General features: G+C 41.5%; 2 protein-coding genes across 6 annotated transcripts in view; one reads left to right on the top strand and one right to left on the bottom strand.

Annotated features, from left to right (window-relative positions):
* Nucleotides 1-9,618, bottom strand: part of CLCA2 (chloride channel accessory 2) — a 40,303-nt gene extending 30,685 nt beyond the window's left edge. The window contains exons 1-5 of the mRNA XM_053592805.1: nt 9,277-9,618; nt 8,235-8,372; nt 4,834-4,984; nt 2,015-2,123; nt 478-637 (exon numbers count right to left, since the gene is read on the bottom strand). Coding sequence (XP_053448780.1) covers nt 478-637; nt 2,015-2,123; nt 4,834-4,984; nt 8,235-8,372; nt 9,277-9,462 — 744 coding nt within the window. The 5' untranslated portion in view covers nt 9,463-9,618. The remainder of the gene's footprint in view (nt 1-477; nt 638-2,014; nt 2,124-4,833; nt 4,985-8,234; nt 8,373-9,276) is intronic.
* The window catches only part of ODF2L (outer dense fiber of sperm tails 2 like), a 127,406-nt gene that overhangs the window by 28,056 nt on the left and 76,466 nt on the right, over nt 1-22,884 (top strand). For 4 of the 5 annotated variants that reach the window (XR_008380285.1, XM_053592812.1, XM_053592810.1 and 1 more), the window contains exon 1: nt 21,322-21,624. The gene's annotated coding sequence lies outside the window, so the exon portion shown is untranslated. Of the gene's footprint in view, nt 1-6,367; nt 6,507-21,321; nt 21,625-22,884 lie in introns of those variants that run through there. The other variant, XM_053592814.1, reaches the window with a different exon arrangement.

The following is a 22,884-nucleotide window of genomic DNA, read 5'->3' as shown; positions in this document are numbered from 1 at the left end:
CTGCAAAGCTGAGGTTTCATTGACTTCCCCTGGTGACACCTCACCTTTCTTAAATTCTAGACTATGCCAAAAAAGGGAAAGAAAATTAACATAGGAAATTAAAATATACAGTGGTTTTCTACCTTAAATGAGAGAAATATAATCATTTGTTCTATCATTCTAATTAACCCAATACACTTTCCTGTGAAAGAGTACAGGAACACCAGCCTATGTGCAACTTACTTTGTGGTCTCCAGCGTGCTCTTGTTAAATCCCTTGAAAGCAATTTGTCAGTTTTCTAAAGGAATCTATTTTTGGTGATCATCTTGGGGGCCTTAGTTTTTTAATCTTTAAAATAAAAACTAGATGCAAACTAAGATCTCCCAAAGTCTAAAGTACAGTAAATCTCAATTGTTTTGTAGTTTCACTACTTCTATCGGTCTATCTTGGAAAGAGAAGGAATCTTGCAGGAGTTTGTCATCCCAAGGCCATACTTACAGAAGATAAACTTTGCATGAACATTATTGATGCTGTCGCATTTTGGGTGCTATTATAGATAAACATGCATCCCTCTTTGAAAAGCTTACTAATAATACAGTTTTCTTGGGGGCAAGGACCTTTTTCACACACAAAAATGCCTGTGATGTCAGATGAACACCTAAAAATGGAAAGGGAGAAGGAGAATTAGGTTTATTTCAGAAATACTCATCTTTCTTCTTGACTAGCTTATATAATAATTTGTTTCAAGGATTGTGGCTTGCTAGATACACATGAAACATTTAAAAAACTGCTCTACTAAGAAAGTTCATCAATTTATAAATGCACTCCACTTTATTTTAAAGATTTGGTATTGATGAAGGGGTTCTGTATTGCCAAGGGCTTTATCAACTAAACAAGGTCAAAGCAAAAAATACCAGGAAAATCCAGAAAGACCTAGGGATGCCCGAGGAAAGATGACTCAGGTCTTTCCTGGGTTTGTTTTTCTTTGCATTCATTTCCACTGGACATCAGGGAAAGAAGGTTCACACCTATAACCCTTGCACTTTGAGATGCCAGAGGCAAAGCACCACTCAAGGTCAAGAGCCGGAGACCAGCCTGAGGAACATAGTGAGACCCCCTCTCTACAAGAAATAGAAAAGTTAGCTGGGTGTGGTGGCTTATGCCTGTGGCCTATGGTCCTCGCTACTTAAGAAGCTGAGGTGGGAAGCCTGAGGTTGCAGAAAGCTATGGCGACATCAAGCACTGTAGCCAGGGTGACAGAGCAAGACTATGTCTTAAGAAAAAAATAAAAGATTCCTTCCTGAAGTAACAATGTCACTTCAATGGGAGTGAAAAGGAGAGTCACGCTTTAGGAGTCAGTCAATAGCTACCAAAATTACAGTTGAAGGTAACCTTTGACCTAGGAATTCTTGGAAGAATTCAATGGATGTGTAAGTCTACCTACACCCATGAAAAATGACATACATGTAGTGTCATGACCTACTGTATTATTGGTAATAACAAAAGATAGCCCATTTGATATACCAAATAACCCATGTGATAACAGAAGATAGAGAACAACTCATGTAGCAACAAGAAGGGACTGGTTAATAAGTTATGGTACATCCACACAATGGAAAACTATGTAATTATTGAAAAAGAGTGTAAAGGCATATATTCATATGGAATTATATTGAATTTTCCTGAAGAAATACTGAAAAAATTAGTCATAAACTAATCAAAATTGTTACCCAAAGGAGACGAGAGGGGAGGGGACAAAATAAAGATGGTGGTGGGAGTGAGACACCTAAAATGATGACTTTTTCCATTGTTTTGATATTTGAACCATATAAAAATTTGACAATTATTTTTTTAAAAAAGCAATACATTTTAAGAAATGAAAAAAGGAAAGGATCTCTTTCTCGTCAATTAAGTCTCAGCTGCAATTAAATTAAGACATTGCTTAATGAAATAAAGCAAAAATTTAATTGCTTAAATTAGAAACAATTCAGTGTCAAATAAATAATGAACTTTAAACATGAGGAAAAGTACTGACCTTGTTACTTTGATTTGATTTTGACCATCTATGTAGAAAGGTTTGGCACTGTTATATTCATCAAACACACCCCAACGGAGATGGGCCCATTCATGGACAAACACTCTGCCTGTGGAAGGAAGAGCTTTTGCTTTTGAGCTCTGGTAATGGGCCCTGCTAATCAGTGAAGATGGTACATTACTTAACTATACATATACATACTCATTCCAAAGAGTTGAAGTTCAATTCCCTCTCCTTCACCCCTGACAATCATAAAAAAGACAGTACAAAAATATGTTTGGTCCTGTAAATGCAAACCAGTGGTTTACCTGCAGCAGGTATCTGAAGCCAGTGAGCATTCCCACATTTTCTCATTTCCCCAGTGGAGCTGCCTAACAGGTTTCTATGCAGTTTCATAGAGGTCCATAAGTTCAGGGTTTGGCAAATGAGATAAAGCAGATCCAGGCAAGCAAATAAAGCTTTCCTAATCCTCAGTCTATGCTATCCAAGCTTGTTTTTTTTTTTTTTTTTTTCCTTGCAGGTTTTTCCATCTAGAGCAATGTTTGTTTCTATCTAGGGGCCCAAGAGGGACAAAGGTGCAAAAAAGAAAAAAGGAGATCAAAAAAACTTCTTTCCAGCCTGAGTAGTCCTTTCCCTCTTACTGTATCCTTTATTCTTTGTGTTTATTTCCAACTCTTAGTTTATGGAAACCCTCATCTTTAGCACGAAGTCCTTTATAACTTGATCTCTACCTTTCCAATATTGTAGCATGTCTTACATTTCCTTCAAAGTTCAGATCAAAACTTAACCCTCATCTTTAGCACGAAGTCCTTTATAACTTGATCTCTACCTTTCCAATATTGTAGCATGTCTTACATTTCCTTCAAAGTTCAGATCAAAACTTAACCCTCATCTTTAGCACGAAGTCCTTTATAACTTGATCTCTACCTTTCCAATATTGTAGAATGTCTTACATTTCCTTCGAAGTTCAGATCAAAACTTAACTTCTCCCCCATAGAAGTTTTCCAAATGAACTCCCCTCTTAAAGCAAATATTTTTATTTTCTGAATTATTTTAAGGTCTGGAAACCCAGAAAGTATTTGCTGAGTTGACTTAGACTCTGGCGTATTGTGCAATTTTTTAATCTTGAGACCAAGGAGGGAGGGTAACAGTTTAAGCAGAAAGTATTGAGGGAAAGTTTATGCCTAATCATGAAATTTAGAAGTGCTGTTGAAGTCATATGTTTATGCAAAGATTATCAGCACCTCATGGTTACCGTGAAAGAAAAAAAGAATGTTTTTATGAAATTTCACGAAGTGTTTTGTAAAGTATTTTATGGGGTGTGTTCTCCACTTCCTCCTAACTAGACAGATGATAACAAAACCTATTTAGATTTAAATAGGGTAAAAAAAATTAAAATATCATTTGAAATGCATGACTATAACATAACTCAAAAGCAAAAAGTTAAGATTGGGACAGTTAGCCTGTGATCACCTGATGTGTCCCCACTAGTTTCTCCCTCAGATCACCCCCACTAAATACCTACGACGACCCTGACTTCTCTCCCAAACTCCAGCTGCTTGTAGCCGCCCGCAGGCAGAACCTCTCCCCGGAGGTTGTCCGCTGCAGCTCACCATCAACTGGCCTGCATCCAGAGTCACGGATTTCTCCTTTATGCTGGTGCCTTCTATCTCTGACAAAAACTTGGGACGCTCCTTGTTCCTTAAAGAACACTCGTGGACAAACACTTGCCTTTCACTCTGTAGCAGGTCAGATCTCTCTCTGTCTCTCTCTCTCTGGAATATTTGTCATCACTTAGAGTTGAATTAAATAAGCTAACACTGGAAAAGCAAACAGCGAAGCATCTGGCCTTCAGGAAGTCCTTGTGCCCTTATCCCACTATCTTTCCTTCTCACTGTCTCCACTCGTTTTTTTTTTTTTTTGTCTCCACTCTTTTTCAAGTCTTGTGGCCTCCCGCCTGGACGTCCTAATATCCAGCTTCACTCTCATTGCTCTGAACGAGCCAGATTATCCCCGCAGCCAGACTGCTGCAGTGGTGCCTCTCCTGTGGGCATCAACCTTCAGTGGTGCCTGATAATCTGGGCGTTTCAGGCTGTCCATCACCTGGCCCCATGTGTGTTGGAGCATTTTCTCCCTTCGCCCACAGTCCCTCCACACCATCAGTGAGGTCAACTGCCGCCTGACCCTCAGATAAACTGCAACAGTGTTACTCATACTCTGCCCACTAATCTCTCCTTTCTTTTACCAAAACATGTTTGACCTTGAAGACCCTTTCCTCTATGAGCTCCTTTCTGACCCCACCTTGGCTCAAAATGATCTCTCCTTTACTGGAGTCTTATAGAACTCTTGTCTGGGCCACTTGTCTGGGGCTTAATTCTGTGGCTCCCTTTGTCCCTCATCTCTCATCTTTGCATGGACAAGAGGGCTATCTTCTTATTCTTCCTATTCTTTTTTTTTTTTTGACACAGATTTTCAACTTGCCCCCCCTCGGTAGAGTAACGTGGCGTCATAGCTCACAGCAACCTCAAACTCTCGGGCTCAAGTTATCCTCTTATCTCAGCCGCCCAAGTAGCTGGGACTATAGTTGCCCCCCACAATGCCTGGCTATTTTTAGAGACTGGGGTCTTGCTCTAGCTCAGGCTGGTTTCAAACTCCTGAGCTCAGGTGATCTCCCTGCTTTGGCTTCCCAGACTGCTGGGATTACAGGCATGAGCCACCCTATTCTTCCTGTTCTTGACAGCGTTCAGGTTTTCTAAATCCCATTTAGCATCAAAGACAGAGTATTGTTTGATGATTATATTTTTATTAGTCCCACTTACCTCGTGATCCATAGCTAGTTATTAAGTTATCACTTAGTAGGAAATTGGATGTGAAATGAATGTATTTTCCCTCTTTTCCACAACCTCTGTATTGTAGGGTATATGGGTCGTCTCCATGTGGTCCATACCAGTCAGTCACTATAACATTTGCCTAAATCAGAAGAAATGCCTTGTGATACTCTCTGTCTCCCCTGTGATGTTGCTGACACGGATGTATACTTTTGGTAACACATTTTGACATGTACACTTAAGATCCATGCATTTTTACCATATGTAATTATACCCCAATTCAAAAACAGAATTAAAAAAAGAAAGAAAGGCCTTCTAGATGGATTTTGTAATGCACCCACAGCCAAATCTCAACAAAATCACTTGGGATTTTCAAAAATATCCTTTTTAAAAGTTTAGCAAATTTCTGGCGGCGCCTGTGGCTCAGTGAGTAGGGCGCCGGCCCCATATGCAGAGGGTGGCGGGTTCAAACCCAGCCCCGGCCAAACTGCAACAAAAAAATAGCCGGGCGTTGTGGCGGGCGCCTGTAGTCCCAGCTGCTCGGGAGGCTGAGGCAAGAGAATCGCGTAAGCCCAAGAGTTAGAGGTTTCTGTGAGCCGTGTGACGCCACGGCACTCTACCGGAGGGCGGTACAGTGAGACTCTGTCTCTACAAAAAAAAAAAGTTTAGCAAATTTCTAATTTCAAATAGGGCTCCTTTTCTTTCATTCAATGTTTCATTTTTCAGATTAAAATATTCCCAAAAGCCGACACTTAAAAGTCTGATACTATGAAACACTATAAACAGTGGTTCTCAACCTTCCTAATGTCGTGGCCCTTTAAGACAGTTCCTGTCTGTCGCGGCCCACAGATTGAGAACCGCTGCCATAAAATGTAATTAAAATATGTGAGGAGCACTTTATATCATTCAGAACTGTATTATAATACGTTTTAGCCTTTTGTGAACAACTTTCTGTGAGTTATTTCATCAGTGCAAGAGAATAGGAGATGTTTCTTTTATTTGTAAGAAGAAAGATAATATGCTCTGGACCTACCCTTAAATGTTATGTTGTTAAGAAAGTAAAGTAAAAGCCAATTTCGGACCAATAGATCTAACATGAACCAATATACATAGTTATCACTGGTGTACTATATGTGCATATGTGTGTGTGTGCCACTGAGAAGATGATAAGATTTTCAGTTTTGTTTTCCATATTTCTACATTGTTTAACATTTTTGAAATGAGTGTGAATAACTTTCATAAAATTAACACTTCTTTTTAGAAAGATTAGAATTTGAGCCAAGGGTGTTATAAGACAGCACTTGTAAAAAAGGCTAGAGATTTTGCCCTTGGATAGTTGTCATTTGGGCAACATCCTACTCCTGATGCCTCAGAATTTGTCCTCTAACAAAGAGGAAAGTACTCTGCAATTGATGGAATAATCAGAGGCGATTTGGGGTTACATTATACCTTAAAGACCACAGAAATTCAGCTCCTATCTACTTTTCCTAAACCCTCCCTGATTCCTACCTCCACTACATTACAGATTCACAAGGACAAGAACCACCTCTCCTGTCCTTGGATCCATGCAGTGCCTAGCATGGCCTCTGTACATAATGAAGACTCACTACGTGTTGCTTAATTGACCTTATGGGTTTGAAGGAATTGGTATCCAACAGATACATGTAAGTGAACAGCATTCAATGACTATCAATCCCTTTAGTCTTTCTATTCAGTTCTCACTTGTTTTACTTATTTTTCTTCATTAGGATTAAGAATACTACCTCTGGCAACCTGGTTTTGGTGTGGGTTGTCTCCAGTGTATCTTAGTTCCATTGAAGGCCATATTGATGAATGAGAAATCTCTATAAATAGCTGGAAACAACATAGCTTAGCATAAAAAGCATGGGCTTTGACGTCAAATATATATTCAAATTGTGTCTCAATGATTTACTAGCTGTTTGACTTGGAAAAAGTCCATACTTTACTTGAGTCTCAGTTTCCTAATTTGTGATAATAGCAACTAATTTCAGGCTATGCAAGAATTAATAATATAGGTAGAATGCCTGATACTTAGTTAAAGCTTGAACACTGGCTTTCTTCCCAGTGTACTCTGCTTCCCCACCCATCTCCATGCCCAAGCACTGTCAAATGCTTTCATTTGCTCGTAAGTTGAATGCTTTTAGGAGCCTATTGGAGTACCTATCAAGATTGTTTTTTGTTTTTTTTTTGACTTGTACAAGAATATTTATTTATTTATTTTCATGTGCATATAGCTTTATATACAGGTGTGTATTTTTTGTTTTGGTTTTCTTTTTTTTTTATTAAATCATAGCTGTGTACATTAGTATGATCATGGGGCACCATACACTTGGTTCATAGACCGTTTGACACATTTTCATCACACTAGTTAACATAGCCTTTCTGGCATTTTCTTAGTTATTTTGCTAAGACCTTTACATTCCACATTTACTAAGATTCACATCCGTTCAGTTTCTGAGAGAGTAACTTCAAGGAAAGATAAGAATTTAAAAAACATAGGAACTTTGACACTGAATGACAGCAACGAGGAAATGCGGAAGCTGTACCACATGTCTGCGTCGTTCTGGCAGAGCTGTAGTTACCGTCTCAAACCCGGGCCATTGCTGAAGCCCTGAGTTCTCAAGGCCTCTACTCCTGGTCCTTCTGGTAGCTGCCATGGGTTTTTGTTGACAGTGACTTCAGATTTTAATTTGCCAACCTTACTTAGCATTTTTTTATAGTGTGCATACCAGCAAGTACCCAGGCACTACCAGGAGTGCGTAATGATTTGCAGCTTCCAACAGTCTTTAAAAGTTAAGTTCATCTTTGCTTGGAAAAGAAAATATAGCCACTCCTCCCCGGCCTACCCACACTCTTCCTGCCTTCTTTCTTTTTTCCGTATTCTTCAAAACCATCATTCTAGACTGGGGCTAATGCAAAATTTTGCTCATTTTAAAAATGGCGTGAGAAGATGGTCTTATTTTTTTATGTGGGAGCGGCTCACATTTCTGCCTGGACATGCATATTAAGTGCCCCTGACAGGATGCTAAATGGGGATCATCGTAATTGGAATCATTCCCTCCACAGCTCAACCTCCATAGGATATAACTAGTTCTTGGTCCTCAACCAAAAATTACAGAAAGGACCCCATAAGTTAGAAAACAAAGAGATCTGCTGAGACACGACGTAGGCATTTGGCTTATTTGTTACTCCATAATTTGCACTCATTCATTTTATTTACGTGTATTTTGTTAATAAAATTCTGTCCAGTAATGGTATTTGTATATTAATATTAATGGTTTGGTTTTGCTTAAGTTTTCACTTTTTGAGTTAGAATATAGTATATTTTGGTGGTTATTTCCCTGTAAGATCACTTAATTCAGAATCCTTACCTTTTCATATGATTCTTGTTTTACTTTGGTGTAATTATTAGCTTTCCATGTGGCAGGTATTAAAATTTTGATATTTCTGAAAAACACTCTTTTCTTGGTGGCATTAAATAGATAAAATGAAGCTTCAGTTACCATTTCCTATAAACAAACAAAAGAAAAATCTTATTTTAGCACTTGTAAATCCTGTATGGTTTCATTTTCTGGTTTTACTTAAGGAGTTATAAAATATATTTAAAATGTTTTGAAGAAGCCCATTTTTCTTAGAGAAAGTATTAGACAGATTGTGGGAAAACTTAGGAACAAAGTTTTAGAAAAAACTTGAAACGATCCTATGGAAGAGATTTTAGGACATTAATTACGTGTCTGTACTTGCCTTCATAACTTTCTCAATTTTGTGAAAGGCTTTTAAGCTTTTACTGAACAAATCCTATTCCTGTCATACTTGTGGGCATGTTGAAGACCACACCTTATGATGACACTCATCTCACTACAGAATTACCAAAAGGACTCTCTTAAGTATTAGAGCTATGATCCCGTCCCTTGGTACGTTAAAGTGAAAATAGTCAATGACTTTACAGTGCATTCAAGTGAAAAGAAATAATTTTACTTTTTTGGCAGACTCTCACCCTTTCTGCCTGAGAATCCTCCCCCTCAGGGTGGAATCCAACAACATGATTTTAACAAGCACTTTTATGCTTATTCATCTGTCAAACATCCAGTCTTTGTTGCCACCATGGTTGTTATTTTTCTAAGTCGCTACACCACCCCCCACAATCATGTAGGAAAACAAAATATCTAAAATTAGTAATAACCAACAATAATAAAGAAGACAGTTTGATCACCAACACTCTGTGAGCTGAGATTATACATATTTAGATGAGTAAACTGGCTTGGCCACCATTGTAAATTTTGGCACTATCTTTAAGAAATGTTGTTCACTCTATGGCTCAAACACAAACCAGGTGGGGTTATGTGCTTTTTAAAGAAGGCTACAGGTCTGATTTAATGGAACAATGCTATCAATTTCCTAATTGCCACTCACCTTAATGTTTGAGATGAGGTTCTGATTCTCCAGTACCTGAGGATTAATTGCAACGAGTAATCCATCATACCCATTGTTCTGAAGCTGCACTCCAGCTTCCAGGAGTAGGACTTGTGGACTTAAAGCAATCAGGAGAGTTACAAACTTCAGGCTGCAAACAGGGCCTGCATTGTCCTTGGAGGTCATGTTGCAGAGACGCCTCTGGTTCACTCACACCGGGCCTGCTGGGCACATTACACCAGGTTGTTAGTGCCGGTGCGGATGGCTTCTTCCTAAACTTGGAAGGTCTTAAAACATACGATGATGAAGGAGGTGCCTTCTTTGAAAAATCTGGGGCGGCTCAATCTGGAACTTGTCTCTACAAGTCCTTTTTCTCTGGGCAATGCCTCACTTGCCTATTCTGTGGCCGAGCTTCCTTCTGAATCATGGTTGGCAGGAAAACTTCTACACCTTACTCAATTTCTATCCTCTCAGAAGGAAGAGGGGGAAAAAAGAAGCTTAAGAGCCAGAGTTCTGGCTGGCTGGGCTAGGAATCAGTGTATGTAGAGGCTTCCACCCACTTGCTGTGGAAACAGAAACCCGTGGTGATTTCCTTCTCCTCGTTTTTGACAACCTCCTCCATCAGTTGGTGCAACTACTTCCTACTGCTTGTTTTTTCATTTGTTGTAAGATTTCCTTTGCCTGCTTGTTTGGAAGATTTTGGAAATCCATCCTGCAGCCCTGTCCCTAGAGGATCGTGTAGTCTGGGCCAGCTCTCAGCTGATGGCCGGGGGTCAGGTATCAGATATCCCCCAGGGAGGGCCAAGTGCCAAGAGCTAGGCCACCTCTGCAGGCTCCAGGGCCTTCCCTCTGGCCTCACTGCCCTTTGTGGCTGGACCAGGAAGAAGAACAAATTTCTCTTTCAGCAGCTTTCTTGAGGGAAGGCCCTGCCTCAGCCAATCTTCCATTTTGCTGGTCCCTATCATGGCACCTAGTACACGTATAGCAGCCTTCACAAATATTTTATGATAGATTAATAATACCTGATAATGAAAAATGCTTTCCAGTTTACAAATTAATTATTAAAATGCCCAATGGGGGAAGGGATTAATGTTTATTGGGTGATAGGATTAATCATGTCTTTTTTATGGGTGACAAAACGAAGGCTCAGATAATCTAAGTGACTTGTGCAAAGTTGGGAGTATAATCATCATACTAGAATGAGACCAACTGACCCCAGATTCCTTTGTTTTTCACTATATCATGTTCTTTCTCAGTTACCAAATCATGTTAGGAATCTTTCTCTCCTAACTTTGTGTATTGGAACTCCACATTCAGTGACATCTATTGTAAAATTCAGGAAAAGGTTTGCTTTCTGGGGTTAGAGAAAGCAAATCTTGAGACTTTCAGCCCCCTGCACCCTCTTTTCTACTGTGGTCTGAAGGTTGCTGGAGAGTAGAGTGTATGGAGCAGGCAGGGAAGGATATGTCCTGCTCTCAACAGGGATTTCACCAACACTGTCTTTTTTCTCTTCTATGGGGCATTCTCAGAAAGTACAATGTCATTCTTCCTCCCACAAAGGATGGAGTCTTCTGAACCAGGCCTTTGTCCTCATCTTTACCCTGGCAAACAATGATAATAACAGCTAATATTAGACCAGCTCTTATCATGCAGGCACTTTGCTTATATACTGTAATTATCATTTTATGAAGTATTATTATAGTCTTCATTTTACAGATGGAGACTTAAACAGTTTCCATAAGATGGGGAAACTAATAATATCCACCTCATAGCTTTGTTGAGAAAACATTAGTTAATTTATTCAAGTGTTCAGAGCAGTACCTGACGTATAGCAAGCAATGTATAAATATTAGCCATCATTATTACCACTAGCATACATTGACACATAGAACACTTTCGTCCTTCCCCTTACTATTTATTGCTTATTAACTCGATGTACTGTGGTGGGCGCCTGACATCACAGTGAACAAGGGTTAGTTCCTGTCTCCAAGGAGCTCTCACGTGGAGAAGGGGAGATGGTGAGTTATGTAAGCAGAAGCATGGAGGACAACTGCTGTCTGCCGGGCAGCATTACACCAGGCCCCAGAGGGGATACAGGGAAGATTATCCAAAGGCAGTGACGTGGAAGCCGAGACAAAAGGATTAAGCAAGATAGAGTGGATGAGGGTGGGGAGGAGGCTAAATGCCAAAAGCCTAGAGGTGAAGAACTGCCTGAGAGTCTGGTCCTAGTCCCCCACCTAGTCCCCCACCCTCCACTAGAGGGTGGGGAGAAGGCAAGAAAGTAGACATGAGACATGAGAGCTATAATGTTGAAGGATGTTGAAGGAGAGGCATTTTCCCTTTGCTGTCCCTCTGTGCAGAATTTCTCTGGCTTCTTTTCATCTGCTTTACCTTCTTTTTTTTTTTCCATTAAATTATAGCTGTGTACATTAATGCAATTGTGGCGCATGTACAATTTGAAATGTTTTCATCGGACTGGTTAACATAGCCTTCACGGCATTTTCTTAGTTACTGTGTTGTGACATTTATAGTCTATATTTAGTAAATTTTGCATGTACCCTTGTAAGATGCACTATAGGTGTGGTCCCACCAATTACCCTCCCTCCCATTATCTGCTTTACCTTCTAATTTCAGATCTGTCCTGAAAGCCTGGCCTGAGCTCCCCAACTAGGTCAAATTCTCCTCTTTCACGGTTGCATAATATCAGATAACGCTTCTTTGAAGCATTATCCTGGGCACAATGTTACCTTTACATTGTGTAACTGGTTGTTGGCTTCCAGCTATAGGCTGTATGAGAGAAAGGATGGTGTCTGTTTTTATTCACTGCTTTCCTAGCACCCAGCTCAGTAAACTCTGTTGAATGAATGAATGAATGAATGGTTGAAGTCAGGAGAAGTAAATAAAAGCCAGGATCATGAAGGCACCCTGGGCTATAGTGTCAAAATGCTTCCCCCCACTTTGTTCTCTGGAAGGCATCTCTCTTGTCCTAGAGTGGTTTCCTCTTTCTCTCAACAGGAAGCTCCTGGGTATTGGTGCTCCCCTGAGGTCTTTGCAGTAGCCAAGGTTGCTCCCTCTACAGCTCAGAAGCTCTGGCTTATCTTCTAAGCTGATTCCCAGCTTTAGGTTTTTTCTGCTCACACTGTGCCTGAGGTGAAAGGACAGAGGCGTGGCCCCTCCAAAGGGGATGCCTGTAACTGTGACTCATCCAGCAGAACAATGCTCTTCATTTCAACTTTCCTTAGCAGTTTATTTTCTTATTCCCATATCTTGTGATTTTAAGGGAAAAGTCGCATCAGCAAAGCAATGTACTGAAAATTACACTTGTGTGCACACTGAGCAGTAGCCTTTGGCCAGCAAGCATGGAAGCATCTTCTTGCCGTCGTGTGCACTTGGGTAAGTGGTTTGGTGGCTGCCGAGGGCCAGTGAGGACCAACATCCGGCGTTCTCACTGCGTGTTTATCAACAGTGGCAGTGGCTATCTTAAGACGTAGAGGCGGAGCATGTTGGCTACAAAGTGCATACAGCTTTATGAAGAATAGCCACAAGTGAACATCCCTGTCTAACTTCACCTGGGCGATAACCTGAGCAAGTTCACTTATGCTTTGCCCAGCCTGGGCCGAGTTCAGGCATGGCATCCGTTCCTGTCCACCTGCTTTCTGGCTCTTTGGTTGTGGAACCCAATCTCCAGGTTTGGCGACTTTCATGGACTCCAGTTTCATCTCTTGTGAGATTCCTGGTCATGGACTCATTTTCTCATCCTGGTTTGGGAACACCATTCACTCCTGAAAAGCTTTTCCCACCACCTCTTTTCTAGCCTACCATTCAGAACCCTTTTTGCAGTCAGCAACCAGGGCTGGGGCCCAGCCAGCTAGGCCTTTTTTCACTGCCTTCTCTTCTTACCAGGCTGACCGTACAGTAGACAAAAACAAAAAGCTGGAGAAAAGTGACTTGACTGAATGAATTAGGAGTCATTCTTGAGCAGAGAATCTTCATCTGATAAAGGGTGACTTTTCAACAAAATAAACATTTTATCCCTTCATAAAAAAAAAAAAAATCCAACAGAGACTTTACCTAACAAATGCAAACATTGTAACCTAATTGTTTGTGCCCTCGTATTAATCTGAAATAAAAAAATGTTCACCAGTCATGTCCGTAGATTTTTTATCTGAGAAATAGAAATATACTTAAACTGAAGGAAAATGGGAATCTAATTTTCAAGTGTTTATGTCAGTGTTACATAAACTCTAGGAATCTGCTCTGCATTTATCTGCTTTCAAGAAAATAAGGGTTATTCAGTTTCAGTAACCAAAGAATCTAAAACACATCTTTGTTCATTGTCTGAATCTGCAGTTCAACCTGGCACCAGAACAAGCCTGTCTGTTTCATTTCATGGAGTCTGCTGGTACAGATCCACAGTAAAACTGAATAAAACATCCAGTCGGTGTCAGAGAAGTCAGGAGATTTGACAACTTGAGGAATCAAAGAAAGTTTTGGATTGTTTCCTATGAGGCTTCTGTTTTGAGAATTTCATTTGGAAGAAGAAAGTATATAGTCTATTGTATGGTTGGGTTATGAAACCCATGGGCCACTTTAGTTTATGCAATGTATATGAATATAAATCAAAATAGAAGTGAGACAAACTGGCTCAGTGCCTGTGGCTCAAGCGGCTAAAGCGCCAGCTGCATACACCTGAGCTGGTGGGTTTGAATCCAGCCCTGGCCAGCCAAACAACAATGACTGCTGCAACCAAAAAATAGCCAGGCCTTGTGGCGGGCGTATGTAGTTCCAGCTACTTGGGAGGCGGAGGCAGGAGAATCGCATTAGCCCAGGAGTTGGAGGTTGCTGTGAGCTGTGATGTCACATCACTCTATTCAGAGCAACAGCTTTAAGGCTCTGTCTCAAAAAAAAAAAAAAAAGAAGTGAGACAAACTGTAAAGACGAAGAATTTAAACAAAATACAGAGTTTGCCAAGGGCTCAGATGCCACATTTTATACCTCTCTTATCCCACCTTCTTCACATTTATACTCATTTTCAAAGCAAAGCCGCATAGTGGATGGCCCAGATGGGGTCTAGGAAGCATTTTGTTGAATCACCACCATGCAAAAAGCATGGAGATCAGGAACAAAGGAGAAACACTAACGGAACACAGACTTGAGCACGACGGGAGAAACCAAGTGGCTTTCACAGATAGCTGCTTGGAATTCTGATGAGGCAAAGATTCAAAACTGGATAAAACAGGGATTATCTCACATTGCAAAAGGAGCCACTGAATCTGGATATTGTGAAGATCTTCCCAGTGGTAAAGACTTGTGGGCCCCAGACATTATTACAAATAATCCTCCATTTGTCTAGGATGCTTTGCAGTTGTCAAACCACTTTTATATATTTTATCTCATGAGTCACAGGAATTTCTGAATTCTCCTCTGGGAAAATTATTTTAAAGAATAGTAAGGGTAATTATCTTTTTTGAGGACCATTTAAATGAGGTGTCTCAGATACAAGACTAAGATTTATCTCATGGATTGTCTAAAATATACACGTATCCCATGCGTATCATTGGCGTGTACTGTGTAATGTAAAGAGCAAGAGATATTCATTTGCTACAGAATCCTGGTCACATCACTTAAACTTTTGAGGCCTGGTTTTATCATCTCTATAATAAACAAATAAGGGAGTTGATCTACTTCTTAATGTTATTATTTTTCCTCACATTCCTTATCCAATTCACTGGGCAAAAACTCAGCAGATGATCTTGTGCACATTCATACATAAACACCCTCCAAAATTTGCCAAAATGAATGGAAAACAAGAGCTACCTATAATGATAACCCAATAAAGAAAATGGGTGAAAGAATATGGAATATTTCTTATTTGCAAAACATATAAAGTTGCCTTCTATAAAATACTGTTATATCTATTATGTATCAAATACTATGCAGCATCATATAGATGTAAGATAATATCATTATTACTGTTGTTATTTTTCAGGAAGTAAAGAGAAAGCAGAAATGTAGGGGAACTTTTTAAGGAGATGGGAAATAACCGTGGCGACTGAGAGCGTACATGGCCGAGGAGCAGGAGGTCTGGACCTCTGTTTTCTGATCCCTTCTGTTTTCTTCTTGCTCTGATTCTGGCCTCAACATGTGTCTGAGACCCCTGAGGCCTTTTCCAGATGGTTCTACTGCTCCCAACCCCACCGATAAGGGGTAGCAGGATTTTTTTTGTTGTTGTTCTCTTTCTTCTATTTTTTCTGCTCCTAATGCCTCATTTCACCCTACCAGGCCTAGGAAGATCCAGGAGCAACTCCAACCAGTTTAAAGATCTGGCAACTTGGGTATTAGGGCTCCCTCTTCTGTTCTTGGGGTGCAGGTGTCCAGAACTCTGAATCTTCAGACAAAATTCTCAGCAAACATTAGTAACCAGCCTGGACCTCCCTTCCAGAGTCCACCAAAAGCTATTTAAAGCAGAGTACTTTTCAAATTTCATTGTACCTGAAAATTACCTGTTCAAATGCAGAGGTGTTCAAATGTCAAGGTGAGATCAATACCAAGCTCCCATACATTTCCAGTGTAAATAACAAGTTAATTTATGACCAGTAGAGCCTTTGTTTTATATTATGACTACCAGTAAAAGATGAATTATGAACTAATAAGGAATTGTTAATTTTAGCTCAATCAATGACATTTTAATAAATGAGGATTCCCCACAAAGAACCAATAGATCATTATGATGAACATTAGTAACTTATACTAAGCTCAATGTGATCCAAATATTTATTTATGGGTCTGAAGCCACTGGTTTTTGGGCCACTCTTGGAGCAGTCCCTATATCAGAAGAGCTCCCGGGAAATGCTGAGGGAGTTACTTCATGATTTCAGCCCTTACACCAGAAAGAGGCAGTCTATGTGGTCTTTAAACATATTTTTACCTTCTATGGAAAAGACTTGTGTTTTCTTCAGAATTCAGGAAAAACACATTGCATTAGTTATGTGTTTTTATGGTAACACTATTGTTTAAATATTCTTTGTAAAGAAGCAATTGCAAACTACCATCTTTAAAAAAACCTGGATATGTAGATTTTAGGTTTTTAAAACTCACAATCACGTCTCTATCATTAAAGCTCCACCTCAGATTCAGTCCTTCCACTTTCTTGTTGACTGTCTGGGGAGACCTCACAGATAAGATTATCAGGAGTGAGGGAAGGAATTGTGCAACTACTTGAGAGAAAAATGGAATGGACAGACAGAAGATGAGCTGGAAGAGCCTGTGGCTGGCTGCTGCTGGAGCATAGCGGGCCCCGAAGTGTGTGGTGAGGGCTGAAGGGGAGAGGGCCCTGGGCCTGGAGGTGCTGAGGCCTGGAACTGGCAGCCAGGGTCAGAGCATGCAAAGTTTGCAGCTCAGGGGAAACACTGGAGTTTACTCTGAAAAATGGGAAATCAGTGGTGGATTTGGAAGAGTGACACAATCTGACCTTCAGATGTTTTTGTAAGGATCACTTTGCTGTATGGAACATTGATGGGAGGAGGCCAAGGGTAGGGAGGGCAGCTGGGCTGTGTTGCTGTGTCACCATGAGGCACCGAGACAACAGAGCTCAGACCACAGTTTGAGCTGTTTTCTTTTATTCTCTCCCCAGCTCCCTAGGAATTTTCTTTCCCTTCTGCGTTGACTATTTTTGCTGTGTGTGTGAAATAAAAGCCTTTCAGCTTGTACAGTTATTAAGGGGGGAACTTAGGTCATACTTTTGTTGCCCAGAAGGGCCTAACATACTGCTGACCAACGAGAGAAGAGACAAAAAGAAAAACAATGACATGAAAATAACCTGAACTCTGTAGTCACCTTCAGTTAAATGATACAAAAATAGAGTCCAAGTTTAAGCTCTTAACACGGCTGTGCTTCTCAGTACTTCATCCATTCATGCTCCATGAATGGTAACTGTGGTTATCATTAATCATGTAATTCTCACTATTGTCAGCTGGGGTCCCCTGGCTCCTCAGAGGCAGGTATAATGGGCTTTTATCTGTGTCAGTGCTGTGGCCTGTAGAAGACCAAGCCCTCTCCTAGATTTCCTCAATGTCCTGAACTCTTGACTTTCTTGAAATTCCTGCCTCATAGATCCACACCTGCTGTCCCGGTGCTTTACTACGTTGTTGGAAGTGCAGCGTTTGGAGTTTTCCAAAGAGACATGCACAGGTTGTGTTTGTGAGCAATTTAGACTTGCTTGAGGAGTTCATAGGGAAGGCCAAAAAGATATTTGTGTTGCAGAAAAAATAAAACTTTTATTAGTCACTGAAATCAGCAGAATTCTTTTTTTTTTTTGTAGAGACAGAGTCTCACTTTATGGCCCTCGGTAGAGTGCCGTGGCATCACACAGCTCACAGCAACCTCCAACTCCTGGGCTTAAGCGATTCTCTTGCCTCAGCCTCCCGAGTAGCTGGGACTACAGGCGCCCGCCACAACGCCCGGCTATTTTTTGGTTGCAGTTTGGCCGGGACCGGGTTTGAACCCGCCACCCTCGGTATATGGGGCCGGCGCCTTACCTACTGAGCCACAGGCGCCGCCCAGCAGAATTCTTTATTTTTTTATTAAATCATAGCTGTGTACATTAATGTGATCATGGGGCACCATACACTGCCTTTTTTCATCACACTGGTTAACACAGCCTTCCTGGCATTTTCTTAGTTATTGTGTTAAGACATTTATATTCTAGGGCGGCGCCTGTGGCTCAGTTGGTAGGGTGCCAGCCCCATATACCGAGGGTGGCGGGTTCAAACCTGGCCCCGGCTGAATTGCAACAAAAAAAAATAGCCGGGCGTTGTGGTGGGCGCCTGTAGTCCCAGCTACTCGGGAGACTGAGGCAAGAGAATTACTTAAGCCCAGGAGTTGGAGGTTGCTGTGAGCTGTGTGATGCCACGGCACTCTACCCAGGGCCATAAAGTGACTCTGTCTCTACAAAAAAAAAAGACAAAGACATTTATATTGTACATTTACTAAGTTTCACATGTACCCTTGTAAGATGCACGGCAGGTGTTAATCCCACCAATCACCCTCCCACTGCCCATCCTTCTTCCCCCTATTCTTAGGTTATAACTAGGTTATAGCTTTCATATTCTTAGTAAAGTATCTCAAGAATGGAAGAAAAAGTATCCAATGTACTCAGCCCTACTATGAAACTAATTTATGGCTTTCACATGAAAGCAGAATTCTTTAAATAAATCTCTGCAAAAGTGGAAGCTCCCTTGCTTGGCCTCCTTCTACCTTGAGAGATCTTTACCTCTCATTCTCATTCTCTCTCTCTTTCTCTCTTCTCTCCCTTTCTCTCTTTTTCTTAATTTGAAGAGCAAAACAAACCAGTTAACCAACAACAGAATCTCTGCTGGGCCTGGCTTCTCTGAATCCTGGATACCAGTCACCCCCAAACCAGGCAGGAGCTGAGGTATTAGGTCTACTCTGGTGTAGGTGCTTGTTTTCATGCGTCCTGCAGATGGCGCTCCAGCTCGTCTCACTTTCTTCTCTCAATACAAAGTCAAAATATTTTCTCTTCTACCATTCCTTCCTTTATTGCAACACTTGGTTCTGTTCTCTGAAGTTGCAATTTTCCTTTTAACTAGCTGGGCATAGCCAAAGTATCAGAGTTCTTGCCATAACCCACAGTGCCTAGCTTTCTACCTTGATCCCAGTTTTTTTGAATAACTATTATTTTAAGAATTTTGTGATTATTTCAAGAATTTTGGTTGTGACTTGCTTGAAAATTCTAATGAAGGTCTCATTTAAACTGAAAACATCTTTGATCTTTCTTAATTTCGTATTGCTCACCAATTCTTTTTGTGTCTCCCATGTAAGTACCTTCTCTGCCTTTTAAAATTCTCTTCCAAAAAGGCCAGGGAGCAATGTTAAAAAAAATTATCAGTATGCATTTTTTCACAACATAGATGTTTTTATTTTTTCTCTATTAGGAAGTAATGGGATACTTTTTTAGTAGGTATTCTTTACAGTCACGTAACTAGGAAAAAGAATAGAAGAATCAATTCTTTGATGCAATACCACAGTTACTAAAAATGTGACAGTTTTAAAAACAAAAAAGAACGATGGGTAATATATTTTATCCAAGATCAAATATTAATATTACATAAAGCTTTACGAGTATTTTAAAAGCAATGGTTATAAGTAACACATATTTGAAAGGAAACTTTTCAAGGAGCATTTTGTTTTTTTAACCTAGGATAAAAGGATAAAATTTTTTTAATATCATAATTTATACTATGTCATTATATTACACACATGCTTTCTCTCCACTTGGATGAGTTATCCTCATATAGATTATAGTAATCTGTATCTACTATATAGTATACTTCCTAAATAGAAGACACAGCTAAAATATTAAAATTACAGAGTATAAGACTATATTAAAATTTTCTGCCATTTCTGTTTTCAGTTTTATTAACTTCTATTGCCATTGATCTGCTAATGCCATCTTTATGTGGAAGCCAGGGTTAAATGGTTAAGTGATTTGGCTTTGAAGATAGTCTTCCTGGATTGAAATCCCTGTGCTGCCTCTTACTAGCTGTGTGAACTTGGGTAAGTTATTAAACATCTTCATGCTTCAGTTTCTACATCTGTAAAGTTGGTATAGTAACGAGTACCTATAGTGATTAAAATTATATCTAGGCCAAAGTAAGAGTTAAATAGACATTTATCTCTATTTTTGCAACCAGTCTTCATGCAAGTGGTATCTGGTAGGCTACTGCTAGTCTCTTACCCCATAGCCATTCTCCTCCCTCCTTTCTTGCTGGCAGAACTCATCTTCCATAGCAGAGGTCAAAATGTCTGATGTTTGTTTTTCCAATCCTCCCTTATATTTGGGCATATACGTGTGTGACCTGACCCCAGAAAATACAAAAAAATGTAGTTATTTCTTAACCATGACAAATTAGTAAGATTAGCTAGAATCCTAGGTTAGTGCTGGAAGGGCCCTGGGAATTGTTCGTTTTCCTTGTCCCAACTCCCCTGTGCCCCTCCTCAGTTTTCTTCTGAGATGAGAAAACTGGCCCAGAGAAGTTAGCTGACTTGCCGAAGGTCACAGTCCATCAATGACAGCAGCACTTTTCAGCACTGGCATATATGGAACAATTTTGACTACACTGTAACTCTAACTTTTCACTGAGGCATCACAGTGCTGGAAGAAAAAAACAACAACACTGTGGAATCATCAGCAGGAAACATTTTTTAGCTAAACCAATAATTAGGTAGCAGCATGGTGTGGTTTAAATACTCAGTTGATGGCTGCTCTGTTTGTGAACTTAACACGTTGGTGTACGATTTTTAACATAAGCATTAATTAGAGCCGCAGAACAAAATGTTTTGTTTTTCCAAATAAAATCTTGACTTGGTTGTTCAGTTTACAAGCCATAAACTAGCTGGCTGTAGCGCAGATATGAAAGAATTTGAGGCCTGAAAGGATCTTGGAGAACACCGTCCGATTCCCTCATTTTGCACGGAAAAACCCGAGGCCGTGGGAGGGATCTCAGCTAAAACTTTAATATCATACATTCAAAACCAGGTTTCTTCCAGTCCCAGTTGCCTTCACTTTTTCAAATCTCTCCTTTAGAAAGCAAAAACAGGGGACTTCCAGTCAAGCGTCAGATAATTCGCAATTAGCCTTATTTCCCTTCTTGTTGAGTTCAGATATGGTTTCCGGTAACTAGTCACAGTGCCATCCTTTTTGTAAGCAAAAATCTTTTAAAAACTAAAAAGTTTATCAGAAAAACTACGACGGGGGCGGCGCCTGTGGCTCAGTCGGTGGGGCGCCGGCCCCATATACCGAGGGTGGCGGGTTCAAACCCGGCCCCGGCCAAACTGCAACCAAAAAATAGCCGGGCGTTGTGGCGGGTGCCTGTGGTCCCAGCTGCTCGGGAGGCTGAGGCAAGAGAATCGCTTGAGCCCAGGAGTTGGAGGTTGCTGTGAGCTGTGTGAGGCCACGGCACTCTACCGAAGGCCATAAAGTGAGACTGTCTCTACAAAAAAAAAAAAAAAAAACTACGACGGACACCCTGCTCCCGGCCCGCGCCCCGCCCCTCACCCCCGCCAATAGTAACAGGCGCTGCGCGCGCTTCCCCAATTGGCTGCGCAAGTCGACGGGTGGGCGGGGCGGCCGTTGCCAGAGAAGCCCTTGCCGGTTGCTATTGCCGCTATTCTTCCGCTCGCATCGTGCCGGGCACTCTTCCGCCGTAAGCAGTTCTTGGATTTCTCCGGCTTCCCGCCTCGCATCCTTGTTTTCCTGCCTAGTCTTGACCCACTGCCCTGCCCCTGTGTCCCGCTTCCTCCTAGCTGACTCAGGGCTGTAAAGCACAGGTACGCTTCCCCGGGTTTCCACTACCGCCCTGGTGGCGCCTTCGGCCCCTTATCTGTCTTGGTGGCGGCAACGGCGGGATGACGTCACGGAGACGTGCTGACGCAGCGGCGGCGGGTTGGGGCGCCTTTTGGGTGGGGACTGATGAGGAAAGCTTGGTTGCAAAGCAGCGTGTACCGGCCGGCGCCCTTTTCGGAAGTGAAAGCCCTTCCCCGCCTCCTGCATCTCCTCTACGCCGCCTGTATCCCCTCCGCTTCCCCCCGAGCCATTCCCTGGACAGCGAAGAGACAGCGAGACTTTCACACTCCTCAGGGCAGACCTTAGAGTGAGGTGGGCTTGTCCAGAAGGAAGCCCTGACTGGGCCGTTCCCTGGTGTAGCAACGTTTCTTTTTGAAATAGTGCTCTCGCCGTCATTCGGCTGTCTATACTAGATCGTGGAAGCCCTGAGGCTCCATAAATGAGGCGTGTTCCAGGCAGCCTCAGAAAATCATTTCTTCTGCAGGATCCCTCTAGAATCCAGCCCCTGTAGGAGACCCCTTGAGTGCGCGATTGGCTTAGGGTCCCGGGAAGCGCCAGAGGCTGACTTGCCTTTAGTCCCAGCTCTGCCACGGCCTCAGCAGTGTTTTTTTGTTTGGAGACAGTCTCACTCTGTCTCCCTGGGTGGAGTGCAGTGGCGTTATATCCCACAGCAACTTCAAACTGCTGGGCTCAAGAGAGTCTCTTGCCTTAGCCTCCCAGGTAGCTGGGACTGCAGGTGCCCTCCACAACGCCCGGTTCCTTTTTCTGTATTTAGTAGAGACGGGGATCTCACTCTTGCTCAGGCTGGTCTTGAACTCCTGAGCTCAGGCGATCCACCCGCCTCCACCTCCCAGAATGTTAGTATTACAGGTGTGAGCCACCGTGCCCAGCCAGGTGTGTTCTTGTGCAGGTCATTAAACCTTATTTCTGGCTTCAGTTTCTATATCTGTATAATACGGACAGTAATAATCACTATACATAATAAAATATTAAGTGAACGCAGTGCCATATAGATGGTACTGAATATAAGTGGTACTGAATATAAGTGGTTAGTGAGTGATGCTACTTGCTTACTGAGAAAGCCATAACCAGACTGTGGCTGCTGTTGGAGATAAAGTTGAATTTGAAGGCAGTTGATCTCCTAATGCATAGTAAGGTTTCGAGTGTATTTGAGTGCATGAGGTTCTTGGAGTAGTTTTAAGCACCACTTCCCTAGTTATGGTTAAGGGAAAAACCGCAGAAAG

Source organism: Nycticebus coucang, chromosome 5 (assembly GCF_027406575.1).
Source record: "Nycticebus coucang isolate mNycCou1 chromosome 5, mNycCou1.pri, whole genome shotgun sequence".
In the NCBI taxonomy this organism is placed as follows: domain Eukaryota; kingdom Metazoa; phylum Chordata; class Mammalia; order Primates; family Lorisidae; genus Nycticebus; species Nycticebus coucang.
Note: the sequence above shows the minus strand (reverse complement) of the source record. Positions and strands in the feature narration are given on the sequence as shown.